This window comes from Notamacropus eugenii, chromosome 3, assembly GCF_028372415.1.
Source record: "Notamacropus eugenii isolate mMacEug1 chromosome 3, mMacEug1.pri_v2, whole genome shotgun sequence".
Classification (NCBI taxonomy): Eukaryota; Metazoa; Chordata; class Mammalia; order Diprotodontia; family Macropodidae; genus Notamacropus; species Notamacropus eugenii.
In genome coordinates this window covers 284,307,016-284,320,764 of record NC_092874.1, presented here as the reverse complement: position 1 = coordinate 284,320,764, position 13,749 = coordinate 284,307,016, and the positions used below count along the sequence as shown (strand labels likewise).

The 13,749-nt window shown below is 44.2% G+C and overlaps 1 protein-coding gene across 1 annotated transcript in view; it reads right to left on the bottom strand.

Annotated features, from left to right (window-relative positions):
* The window catches only part of UTP20 (UTP20 small subunit processome component), a 95,669-nt gene that overhangs the window by 25,443 nt on the left and 56,477 nt on the right, over window positions 1-13,749 (bottom strand). Inside the window, exons 30-36 of the mRNA XM_072655707.1 lie at window positions 12,002-12,228; window positions 10,009-10,153; window positions 4,820-4,907; window positions 3,270-3,413; window positions 2,871-2,921; window positions 2,295-2,447; window positions 682-837 (exon numbers count right to left, since the gene is read on the bottom strand). Of these exons, the coding sequence (XP_072511808.1) occupies window positions 682-837; window positions 2,295-2,447; window positions 2,871-2,921; window positions 3,270-3,413; window positions 4,820-4,907; window positions 10,009-10,153; window positions 12,002-12,228 (964 nt within the window). The remainder of the gene's footprint in view (window positions 1-681; window positions 838-2,294; window positions 2,448-2,870; window positions 2,922-3,269; window positions 3,414-4,819; window positions 4,908-10,008; window positions 10,154-12,001; window positions 12,229-13,749) is intronic.

Below are 13,749 nucleotides of genomic sequence, written 5' to 3'. Positions count from 1 at the left end.
ACTTGAAAAAATGCTCAAGATCTCACTAATGTAATCAATCAGAGACACAAATCACAGCAACACAAAGGCACTAGGTGACCCACAGTGGCAAAAGCAATACCAGAACACCGAGGGCCAGTGAGGCTGAGGCAAACAGGTGCGCTTATCAACTGCGGAGGAACTGCCCACCTAGGGCATCTCTCTGGAGGGCAGTCTTGAAATAAAAAACTGCCAAAGGTCCAAGGCATCATGATTTACAATGGTTCTACTGCTGGACATGGCCCCTCAAAGTGCCATCACACACACACAGAGACACAGACACAGACACACACAGACACAGATACACAGACACACAGACACAGACACACACAGACACACACACAGACACACACACACAGACACACACACACAGACACACACAGACACAGACACAGACACACACACACACACAGCCCAGTGAAAGGGAAGGCTCCACAAGCACAACACGTGACCACCAGGCAGGGGTAACGCAAGGACAGTATGCTGGTGCTCTGTGCCACCTAGCTGCCCCTCAAATACCAATTTTTATGAAGGAACCTGAAACACTGACAGAAAACTGCACTGAATGATGAGTGTCACTGGTGCCAGCGCAGGTGGCAGCACCTGAAATGAAGGCTCCTGCACCCCCACCCTGCACCAGCCCATGCAATCACACTCCCCCACCTCAGTCGGACTTTTGAGGCCTTTCCTCAGGTTCTCCAAGAGGATGCGCTGAATGACCTCTCGGTACTGCGCCTCACTGACGTCTGGGGCCGCAAGCCGATGGATGATGCTCGTCAGGCATAGGCTGGCACTGTCGCTCAGGGCCATGTCTTTCAGCTGAAGAGCAGAAGAAGGGGTGAACTTTAGCCACATAGCAAGCGTGCTGGGCTAACCATCATGTCTGACCATCTAAAGGGAGCATGGGAGGCTCTACTGTCCAAGAGGAAATGACCCACTCCATGGACTCACAAGATTATAAGGCTTATGTCTGAATTCTCAACCAGAACTAGGCAGCATCAAATGACAGTTGTGCATCACCATGGACACACAGAATTAACTCTTACAGAAACTCCTACCTACCTCCTAGCTTCAGGGTGAAAAGACCCCCAACAACTGGACTGACAGAAGAAACAGAATGGAAGGCAGTGACACTGAACAGTGTCTGTGAATTCGGGAAATGCTAGGAGTTGTGCATGCATACATGTGCGTGGAGGGTGTTTATATTCCCCTTTTCATTCCTAAAATCCTAATTAATGAAAATTAATTGAATTTGAATGACTAGGAGGGAACGGGACTGAGCTCATGACTCCACTGGTCAGGGAACTTCCCTCTCCTGATACATGCCGGCCCCTCCTTTGAGGGATGGGGGGTTGGGAGAGGAGGGGTAGTGCTCAGGAGACTGAACCAGCTGGCACGGCCTCACAGGGCCCAGGTCTTTCTGGCTCTATAGCCCACTTAGCCATCTCACAGGGCTCTCAGTCTTTTGGATGGTGAGTTCCCTGAGGTGCTGTTTTACACACAACAAGAGCTCAGGAACACGACAACGAGCAAAAAGAGATGACTGTTCCAAAGAGTAAGGAACAAAACCCTAAAGAGAGCAATGAATTAAAAGAACACCCATGGGAGATGGCCCCGGAGTGGAAGCTGAGAACCTGCACCGTCCCATCCTCCCTCATGATGTGTTATCCAGCATCGGCCCAGAAGATCTCCCAGGACTCTCCTGCTCCGCCTCTGCGGTCCTCGGCACACCCTTCCTGAGGCAAGGCCAGAACAGCCCGTCGAGGGCCCCCACACCTTTCTAGTCACTCTCCTCCTCAGAGGCCTAGATGAGCCTCCCAGGACTGACATCACCTCCTAGTGAAGTCTACCCTGCTCACCCCAAGCAATGACAATACTCCCCTCACCCCCATCACACAGAAGGTACCGCTTTAGAATATCCCAAGGCCCTTACATGGAGGCGGGAGGGACCTCCAAGGCAGCTGTCCAGCCCAACCCCCTTGCCTGAAATTTGAGAAAACAGACATCGATGGGAGTCTGTACAAGGTCACAAATGTCCTAAATGTATCACGGTCTCAAAACTGTGTCAACGCAATATTTTGCTTACTTATGTCTACTAGACACACCTACCTAAACACACATGCCATGAGGGCCATGCCTTATGGAAAGGGCTTCAAAACTGTGTGTGTTTAATGGATGTTGAGATATGACCTTTAATGACCAAGAAGATTGTTCACCACAGAAGGAAACCATCAAATTAAAATAACTCACCATAAAGTTCTGCCAGAATGACTTACCTGTAACGTGTAGAAACAATTGTGCATGACAGGAACTAAGTAGGTGATGTCTACGGTTTCCATCTCCTTAATGTAACAGGTGATTTTCTGGAAAGCTGACAAACGAACATCGAAGTTGATATCATCCAGGTGTCTTGGATCAAAGGCATTCAGCTACAGGAAATACAGGATTAAAACCATGAATTGGTTTTTAATCATAAATAAATGACCACTCAGCATCCCGGGTTTGGTTTGACCACAGTCATCCTCTGATGCCTTCCTATGATGTAGAGATGGCTTCAGGCTTAAGCCAGGAGAGCAAATACCTCAGCAGGCCTGACCCAACTGAACGGTAGTTCAGTGAAGAAGGTGTGACGGCAGACTAAACATGGCCATCAGCTGAAGAGCAGCCTAGATAAAATCAGGGTCGAACAACAGATTTTCTAAGAATGAACAAGATACAGAATTTGTATCCCAAGAAGGTGACTGGGCATTATAATCCTATCTGCATCAAATCTTCCTGCAAGTAGACACTGTACCAACTAAAGGTTTTAACAATACGCATTTCCAAAGGAAAAGAATAAATTATTTTCATACCTTGACTACTTCTGTAATGTACTCCAATCCACTCTCATAATCAGAAAGCGTCTAAAAATTAGAACAAAAAAAATTTGGTTGAGCAATTAGATTGAATAAGTACCAGAAAATATTTCTCACATGACTTTGAGAGAGAAAGAGTATTTCCACATGAAGGTGAAGCGTGGGGACACATTTATGGGAGGACACAGATGAGTCCCACAGAAGGGGTAGACATGGATGGGCTGCTGTCTGTATCATTTGGGTGTCTGACTCAGGGCCATCACAGCTTCCAGAAGCTCCTTATACAAAACAGACAGGTCGATGATGAGATAAAATAAAAACCGAACTTGAAACATCCTATTAGTTTTCTACCAAATGAAAGGTCAGTTGCTGCTAAAACACTGTGCGCGTACCTACCTGAAAAACTGTACAGAGCATCTGTCGGGACATTTTGTTCTGAATGACGGAGAAAAGCTTCGACAGAGGCTTCAGGAAACTCGCTGGGTCATGACAATTCTTTAACAAGTTCTGTACAGTCACCAGGATATCGATCTCAGTGTCCTAAAGGACGAAAGGGGAATTTCAGAATTGGGGAGAATGAGGCCTAGGAGGAGGTCAAGTGACGGGAAGCAGCAACCTCATTTCCCTCTCACTCCTCCAAACCCAGAGGTTCATCCTCTGACTACAGTTCCTACAAACTGTTTTTAAATGCTTAGCACTTTAATTACCCACAAAATCCACTGCCACTTTCCAAATAAGTGTAGTCTTATCTAAGGCAGTTTCTTCCTTCCCTTCAGGACAAACACAAGGCAAGACTTTGTGCAAAGACCTGCCTCTATCATAACTATACAACTATGTGCTCTAGAACAGCTCACATCACTGATCCCAGACTCAGTTTCCTCCTCTGCAAAAATGAGTGGAATGGGTGAAGTTATCTCTATTTATTCATAAGTACAAGTTATTGGAGTATATTGGAGATAAGAGCAAGGATCCAAGTCCAAGCTCCAAAAATTAAGCCAAAATTTGTGGGTTTGTTTTTTAAACAAAATCCAGCTGCTTAAGGCAAATTCTGTTTGAGTGAGTTATTCACAAATCAGGTGAATGAAATAGTATCCGGAGAAGATCACCCAGTGAGGGCAAGCACAGCACAGGCTAAAAGGCAGAAATCAGCTGGTCCTCTTTTAGGAGGTTTCAGCTGTCGCCTCGGTCAGTTGTTCTCCATCCCTCTCTCCTTTCTTCTGTAGTTGTATGACAGTCCAATCAACATTACTTTTCAGTACAGAGCAGGTTTTCCCAACAAAGCAGATTTGAACACCACCAAAGGCACACCCTCATCATTACAGGGAAGGTAATTACTTTCTTGGATCGTATGAGTGAAATGTTGAGGAAAACTGTCCTGGGTGAAAACATGGTGCAATCTACTTTGGCAGAGGGTGACATCATCCAGAGCTCAGAGGACTGTGGTGAGGCAGGCTCAGGTCACAGCCTGCTTGCTGGGCCTTAGCTCTGGAAAACAGACTCTTTCCAAAATGTTTTGACAACATCAAGTGTCTGCCTGATGGCCTCCCCAGGCAGCCTACTCCCCTCTCTGGTCAGCTAGCATTGGTAGGAAGGTGTTCCTGGCATTAAGCTGAAGTGCTAAGCTCCACAGGGCAGCCCTGCCCCCATGTGAGGGGCATGCCAGCTCCATGTGTCCATCCACCCAAGCACCACCACCTCTGAACCTCCTTAGAGCTCTTTTGAGCAGCTCTCAAGTGTTATGAACTTGAAGCCTTTCTGCACTGGGGCTGCCCTCGAGCTAACTGATGCAGTCTGACCAGGGCAGAGCAGAGGGTGACTGGTCAGAAGCACTTTGTGCTGACTCCTGGCTCTGGAGGTCCCCTAGAGCCTCCAGGTCTTTTGCAAACAACCTGCTGTCCAACCCCGCCTCCCCCATTCTGCGCGGATGATGTCAAACATGCATCTACCTCAGCGATATTGCTCCGGTGCAGGAAAGGAAGGAGCAGAGTGATAAGGACAGAGCTCTGCTCTTTGTCTTTCATAAACTTACTGATCCTGTAAGAAAAGAAATGGAAGAAGTTGGCTGCCACAAGCGCTTGGTGTGGAACATTTCTGGGGGAGAGCCCGGAGCCTGAAGTCACAGTGTCACAAAGCTCTCCAGGCTGCTCCCTCCAGAGGGCCCCAAACACCCCCCCCCACCCCATCCCTCTGTCCCCTCCTGGAGGTTCCTGCAGTCTCCACGCCTCCACCCTCTCCTTGTGCTGCTGCTGCCAATCCTCTGCCCTCTGTGAATTCCTCACCCTGAGATCACTCCTCCAAGAGAAAAGTCATTCTAAGGATCAGGACTGGCCTAAGTGATGGAAGGCCTTTGAGGTCGGTGTTCTCCTTCCTTAGAAAGCCTGAGGCTGCCTGTCAGGGGGAAGCAGGCAACCTCACCATCACAACCTGGGGGAAGGTGCGGGGAGCCTGTGGGCTGATTCCAATGAGGGGGGAACTTCCAAAAAGGTAAATTCATACAATCCCCTAAAATACATTTTAAAGAAGCTATGTTATAACTCCCATTTTAAAACTGAAAAAAGAGGACTCTAAACAATTTCTAGAGTAGCAGAGTAGCAGAAGCCACAAAATGACAAGGTGAAACAGATTTCTAACCCAAAACAGCCTGGAAGGCAGAAAGAAAAGGTCTATTGCACTGGGCTCAGAGCAGAGCACAGCCCAGTCTAGGCCACATGACATGGACAGAACTGGAACAGGCTTCAGGGCTTGGAATTATGCACAGCAGCTGCAGTTCCCTGACTTCTCAACCCACAAATGCCAAGGACAGCTTCAAAGGTCAGCAAGAAAGCTCTTTCACCTGAATGAGAGGGGAATGTGGTCTGGCCCCAGCCTCGGCTCCAGGGCAGCAGTATCTACTTTTGGAGCACTCAAAGCCTGGGGGAATCCAGAGGCTGATCTGGATCTCAGCCCTGAGTGACAGTCCTGGGATGAGGAAAAGTGCTGGCACTGGCGTGGTGGAGCTGGTGGATAGGGAACCCTACTCACAGTTCCAACACAGTGAGAGTGCAAGCCAGGAGGGGAGTAAACTCCTCTCCCTTGATTGTGCCACCTTAGAGGAACTGAGAACTTACAGGTCCCTAGAGATATCTCAGAGAACAGCTGCACAAAACCTCTGAAACCTAGGGTAGTACACCCTCCACTTGACAAAGGACTCTAAAGTCAAGTAACTGACTGGAAAAATGCCAAAAAAAAGGGGAAAAAAATAAGACTACACAAGGTTACTTTCCTGGTGAATGAGTATTTCTTTCATCCTTTCAGATGAGGAAGAACAAAGCATACCATCAGAGGAAGACTCCTGCATCCAAAACTGCCAAATTAAATATGCAATGGTCTCAGGCTATGGAAGAGCTCAAAAGAGATTTTAAAAATCAAGTAAGAGAGGGGGAGGAAAAATCAGGAAGAGAAATGAGAGCGATGCAAGAAAATCATGAAAAGTCAACAGCTTGCAAAAGGAGACCCAAAAAAATGCTGAAGAAAATAATACCTTTAAAAATAGACTAACCCAAATGTAACAGAGGTTCAAAAAGTCAAAGAGAAGAACACTTTAAAAAGCAGAATTGGTCAAATGGAAAAGGAGATTCAAAAGCTCACTGAAGAAAATTGTTCTTTAAAAATTAGAATGGAGCAGGTGGATGCCAATGACTTTATGAGAAACCAAGAAATTATAAAACCAACCAAAAGAATGAAAAAATGGAAGACAAGGTGAAACAACTGACCTGGAAAATAGCTCCAGGAGAGATAATTTAAAAATGATTGGTCTACCTGAAAATTATGATCAAAAAAAGAGCCTACACATCATCTTCCAAGAAATTATCAAGGAAAACTGCCCTGATATTCTAGATGCAGAGGATAAAATGGAAATGGAAAAGAATTCGGCGATCACCTTCTGAAAGAAATCCCAAAAGGAAAACTCCTAGGAATGTTGCAGCCAGATTCCAGAGTTCCCAGGTCAAGGAGAAAATATTACAAGCAGCCAGAAAGAAACATTTCAAGCATTGCAGAAATACAATTAGGATTACACAGAATTTAGCAGCTTCTACACTAAGGGATTGAAGGGTTTGGAATATGATATTCCAGAGGTCAAAGGAGATATGATCAAAACCAAGAATCACCTACCCAGCAAAACTGAGTATAATACTTCAGGGGAAAAAATGGAATTTCAATGAAATAGAGGATTTCCAAGCATTCTTGTTGAAAAGACCAGAGCTCAATAGAAAATCTTGACTTTCAAATACAAGAATCAAAAGAAACATGAAAAGGTAAACAGGAAAGAGAAATCATAAGGAACTCATTAAAGCTGAATTCTTTACATTCCTACATGGAAAGATGTTATTTGTAACTCATGAGACCTTTTGCAGTATTAGGGTAGGTAGACGGAATATATACATACATACGTATATGTTGGTGTGTATGAATATGTATGTATGCGTATATTATATGTGTGTCGGTATGTATATATACATGTATATGTGCGTATGTATATGTATATATGTGTATGTACATATACACACACATAGACAGAAAAGGGTGAGCTGAATATGATGGGAGAATACCTTAAAAAAACTTACTGTTGAATGGAATGTGCTAAGAGTAAGAGACAAGGAGAGACAGAATGTAGCAAATCATCTCACATACAAGAGGGAAGAAAGAGCTTCTACGATGGAAGGGAAGAGTGGGGGAGATGAAAGGGAATAAGTGAGCCTTGCTCTCATGGGATCTGGCTTAACGAGGGAATAACACACTCAGTTGGATATGGAAAATTTTGCCCTGCAAGGGAAGAGGATAGAAGAGGGAAGATAATAGAAGGGACAGCAAACTGGGGAAAGGGATAATGATAAGCAGACACTATTGTGGCAGGACAGGTCAAGGGAGAGAATGGAATAAATGAAGGGCAAGACAGGATAGAGAGAAATGAGGTTAGTCTTTTACAACATAAGTATCATGGAAGTGCTTTGCATTGTTACACATGTATGATCTATATTGAATTGCTTGTTTTCTCAAAGAGGGTGGGTGAGGAGGGAGAGAAAAATGGAACTCAAAGCTTTAGTAATGAATATTAAAAATTGTTTTAGCGTGCAACTGGAAATTAAGATATACAGGCAATGTTACATAGAAATCTATCTATTCCTACAGGAAAATAAAGAGGAAGGGGGATGGTAGAAGGGTAATAGAAGGGAGGACAGACTGGAGGAAGGGGTGGATGGGGTGCACGCTGTCCTGGAATGGCAGATGGGGAAAGATGGAGAGGAAATTTTTGTGGAATGTTGAGAACTGAAAAATAAATTTTATATATATAATAAAATTGAAAAAAGCAACATGGAGGTACAGTAGACAGTCAAGTCAGCAAGCACTGATTAAGCACCAATATATACAAGAAACTGTGCTAAATGCTGGGGATCCAAAGAGAGGCGGAAAATCCAGCTAGTCAATAAGCCCTTATTAAGTGCCTCCTATGTGTCAGGCACTTGCTAAATGCTGGAGATACAAAGAAAGACAAACACGGTCCCAGCTGTCAAGGAGCTCAGTGTCTAACACAGGAGACATTGGGCTTGGGAGTGCAGTTCTACCTGCAACACTTCAATTCCCTTGATCTCTCTGAGCCCTACCTGCCAAGTTAGAGCTAGATAGCAACCTGTCTAAGAGGGGAAGCTCATGCTCCAACAAAGCCATGCTAGAGATGAGGACACTATGGCCCACAGAGGTTCAGACACACGTCTAAAGCCACATGTGATCAGAGCTGCGGCAAGGTCCTGGTCTCTCTTTTTTAATTAAAAGCTTGCTGAGAATTTAAGTGTGGATAGCCAGCTGTGACTGGCAGGCATTTCAGGTGAGATCACTTTGCTATGGGAGCAGGCTCAAGCACACCTCCCAGGGCTCCCAATCACTGCCTCTCAGACCAAATCTTTGAGTGGTCATCCAAAAGCCTCCCAGCCCTCCCACCCTCCATGACTCCCACCTTGAACCTTTCCAGATGTCTCTCCCCTTCCCTGTACCCCCATGCTTCACCTCTACCTCCAAGTACCTTCCCCCAACCCCATTTCCTTCTATATGAGGCCTCTGCAGGCCTGTGTGTCTGTGCCTCCCCAGAATTAGCCACTATTATTTTCTAGACATGTGTTCTAGGCCTTTCTTGATAAACACACTTACAACCCCAACCAGATGTAATGTCTTGGAGGGCAGGGACTGCTTCATGTTGGTTTTGGTACCCTAGGTCTTACATAGAAAGCCCCTGAGAAATGCCTGCTCATTGGGCAACTCACAGGACCAGAATCCAAGGCTCCTGAGTCTTTGGAAGAATTTTCAGACTTGGGGAAAAAAATCTGACACCCTATACTGTTTATTTCCCAACTGTCCCGGAAGGTCTTGGGACTGCTGGATCAAAAGATCACCAATTTAGAGCCAAAAAAGGGCTTGAAGGCCCCTGGGTCCACCTCCCTCATTTTAGAGATAAGGAAGGAGAGGTTCAGTGACTAGCCCAAACTCAGAGCCCCTAAGAGTCTGAAATGGCATTTAGCACTCTACTCCCTGGTCAGGCTGCCTCCTCATGTGCTACAGCCCACAGGATCACAAGTCCAGTTCAAACATCCAAGGTCAAGCAGGCAAATCAGCCACTGTTAGATCTAGTCAGTGTAAGAGCATCAGAGACAGGGTGGCAAAGCTGAGAGGCCTGACCTCATAAGCAAGAAGATCTGGATTCAAGTCCTGACTCTCACTTAGCCTGAAATGTGGGGCATCTTTAGACTTTCAGCATCCTGGGCCCCTTTTCAAGACTCTAAGTAGAGAGCAGGTACCTATCTGCATTGGGGTAGGGAGTTTCCAGCAACAAGGAAATCCTCAGTCTGGTTCACAGAGGGGACCTAGAAGAGGGGGTAGGCAGTTCATGAAAGAAACCTCTTTTCTTGAAAGTTCTTTCTCCTATCAGTGGCTCCTAAGACAACAGCGATAGAAACCTTGGGCTGACTTAAAAGTAAAGATCTTTCAAGAGTTGAAAACTTTTCTCCATTAACAGAAATATTTAGAAATGAAAACTATGTTCAAATGATCGCTGGCATCCACTAGAAATAGGATTCAGGGACAACAGCAGCCATGTTCCCCTCACCTGGAAAGGATGCTGAGCTCCTTGCTGACCTGGGCCCGGTATTTCTTCTTCCTCACCTTTTCCACGTTGACCATGGTTCTGCTGAGATACTGAAGGATCGCAGGTACCTGGGGCAGCATGAGCCTCCCACCCAGGGTGATGGATTCTGTAACAGACAGGTCAGGATCAGGGGCTTGGCCTCACAAGCTGCCTGTTATCGAATCCAACACAGACCTGCAATCTTCAAGGATGGCAGAGATGACACAGGATGACGACTACAGCTTTGAAGGCAGAATCAAAGTGCCCAGGATTCCTTGAGGTGACAACTTCTGCATTCACACAGACAGGCTGCAAAACCATCTCTACTCACCAGCTCTACCCTAGAGGGCAGCTGTCCAAAAATCTTTCCTCCATTCATTCAACCCAGGGACAAGCCATTCTCAACTTAGTAAGCACAGCCCTGAGGAAACTGACCTGGAAGATAGCAAGTACCAGGCTCTGATGCAGTGTCTCCATCTTGAGAGCCCCCACCTGAGGGGATGTGCTTAACTATTAACCCCAGGGAAAACCCAGGTGGCCAGCATGACAAAAAGAGTGTCAGAGGAGAATCTATCATTCCTATTTACATCTCAAGTGATAAATAATCACAGGGTCACACATCAAGAGCTGGGAAGGACCTCTGAGGCCCTCTTATCCTACAAAGAGGAAAAGTGACTTGTCCAAGGCTACAGGAGGAGCTGGGTCCTATAGCTGGTTCTCCTTCCATGGAATTATTGCCTCTCCACCAAGGGGGAAACTGAGGCCTTGCCCAATCATACAAGTAGCAAGTATCAAAGGCAAGATGTGAACTCAGGTCTTTTGACTGCAGAACCACAGATCTTCCCACCACACTGAAAACATGAATTTAGCAGTTTATTCTGTTTCTATCTGCTTAAACCAGATAGAATATCTATTCTACAATCATTATAGAATATATTATAATTTACAATCATTTATGTAAATAATTAAAACCATCACAGATCTTTCGTAGCCACTTTGACTAATTGGTGCTATAAATTTTCAACTAAAATGTAGGAAATGTAGGAAACCTTTTAATTGTAAACATCATTCAGCTACAGTCAAGATTTCCATTATAGCAAAAGTGTAATTTCAAGAGTTTTTTCAAAGTTTTAATCTCTGTATATAATTAAAAACGGAGGTGAGCCAGAAGTGTGTGAAAGCAAGGGATATAAAATGCAAAGAGCCAGCAGCATCTGACTGACCCCCAAGAAGCCCTGGAAGACCAAGAGGAAGGGGCCATGGTTCACTGCGCAGAGCTCTCTATGCGGAAAATAAAGACAGAGAAGCATGGCCCAGGCACTGCAACCTGCAATGGGGAAGGGGCAATCACCCAATGAGATGAGATCACAGATCCAAAGGGAAAAATAAAATAAAAGTCATAGTGGCCACAGCTAATTAACATGACTGGGATTGATCCTACTGACTTTGTCCTATTTAAAAATTAGCTCTGCTGCTGAGAAAACAAGGGTTGCAACAGGCTCACACGGGATAATGGATAGTGAGCTGGCCACAGTGTCCTGCCTCAGTGTCCTGCCTCTGACACAAGCTGGCTCTGTGCTCCCTAGACAAATCACTTAACTTCTCAAGGCTCTAGGCATTCCCGGGGTGAACCAAATCAGATGAGAAAGAATAATCTGAAAATATTAAACAAAATGAATAAAAATGCAATAAAACATGGATAACATTCCACTTTAAAACTCAGTCCATCTGCAGCACATAAATATCCTTATGTATGGACTAGCGGGTTCTTGTTTCTCTGAATCTGACCCTCACTGCTATCGTCTCTCTGCTAATACATGTACTACTAAAGGGAGCTTTGGACATGGCTGAAGTCACAGGTCTGGTTTAAAAGAAGAGAAGGAAGGGGAAAGGAAGGAAAAAAGGGAGGGAGGGAGACAAGAAGGGAACAAACACTGCCCTATACCAAGACCCCAACACTGACGTCTACTCATACCATCTACATTTTCTGTTATCTCCGTATAAACACAGCCAGTCACAGTCAAGTTGGATACTGTGTCTGTGGGTTCAAAATCAGGTCTGTTAAGGAGGTTGTCAGCTATATCCATGACTACACTGGCTGTGGCTTCAGACATGATCTTGGCTGAGAGAATGGCGAACACATTCTTGAGGATGTCACACTCTGGGTCCCCAGGCTTCTGTTTTGCCAGCAAAGGGAAGTATCTGCCAGAAAAACATGAAAATAATGACCATTCAGGGAGAAGTGATATGAAGACTTCCCCCATTCAACTCTTGATATTTTAATGTTATTTATGAAAAAGAACTTGGATTTCACATAATCAAAATGGCCTATATTTTGTTTTTTTTTGTAATTGCCTACATGCCTTGTTTGGTTAAGAATTCATTCCCTGCACTTAGCTGTGAAATAGATAGATGATATGCTTCTCTTCCAAATTTTTTGGGGGTATGATCCTCAGTATTCAGGTGACATGTCCATTCTGTAGTATTTATTGCGTGAGAGGATAAAAAAATGTTCATCTAAGCCTAATTTCTCCCAGACAGCTTTCTGGTTTTCCCAGCAGTCTGTCCAAGAGGCACTGCCTTGTTAGATAATTTATATTTTTATATTATAATTTTAACTAGGGTTACTGGGTTCAGTTATGATTCTTCCTTGTCTAGTCCATTCCATGCATCTACTTTTTCCATTTTTTTTAACCTTATCAAGTACTTTATGATACAGTTTAAAGTACAATCTTCATTCTTATCCTTTTTCATTATTTCAAAAGCCTATGGTTCCTCTTTTTTCTTTTAAACCTATCTCTGTAAAGTATCCCTTAGCACTAAATATGCCAAATGATTTTAGGAGTATTGTCATTTTCATCATACTAGCAAGCCCAGTCTGAGGATTGAATAGTCTTCCATCTACTTAAGTCGTGCCTCTTTTTATTTCTTAAAGAATCATCTTCCAATTGTGTCCATGAGGGCATTAAGTGTACTTTGTTAGAACAACTTGCAGATGGGTTGCACATTTTGTAGTTATTTTGAATGGGACTTTATTCTTTTCTACTGTTGCCTTCAGTGTGTTATGATCCTCAAGTCACGCTGTTCAGTGTTCTGAGCTTATTTTTGTAACCTATGTATACACCCGCACACATACGTAACAGAGCATTAGGGCGCCCATCCTTCCACAACACCTCCAACATCAATTGTTCTCTTTTTTTTCACGTTTAACAATTTGCTGAGTGTGAGGTGAAAACTTAAGATTGCTCTGACTTGCGTTAGCAATGCGGAGCCTTCTTTTATGTGTTAATAGTTTGTTGTCCTTTTCGGGAGAACTGTCCAAATCCTTTAACCTTATCTACTAGGGAATGACTTTCAGTCTTATATATTTCTTTTAGTTATCTATATATCTATATTTCTGGAACGTAAAAAACATTAAACCACAGGAAAATCTCTGATACACATATACAAAAACATAATAATGGCTGACAGTTGCACTGATCAGTTTTCAAGGCTTCAAACTTACTCCTGAGAATACTAATCAAGGCTGTGATTACCACAATTCCAGAGGACCAATGATTAAGCAAAGAAGTGACAGACTCAGGAGACAGAACAAGAAATCAATATTTTGTGAAGCGGCTAAATGAGGGAATTGCTTTTTCCTGAATTATGCATGTTTGTTAAAAAAGGCTTTCATCTTCCTTTTCCAAAGCGGGCCTTAGAAAAGGTGAGGGGAGAAAAAAA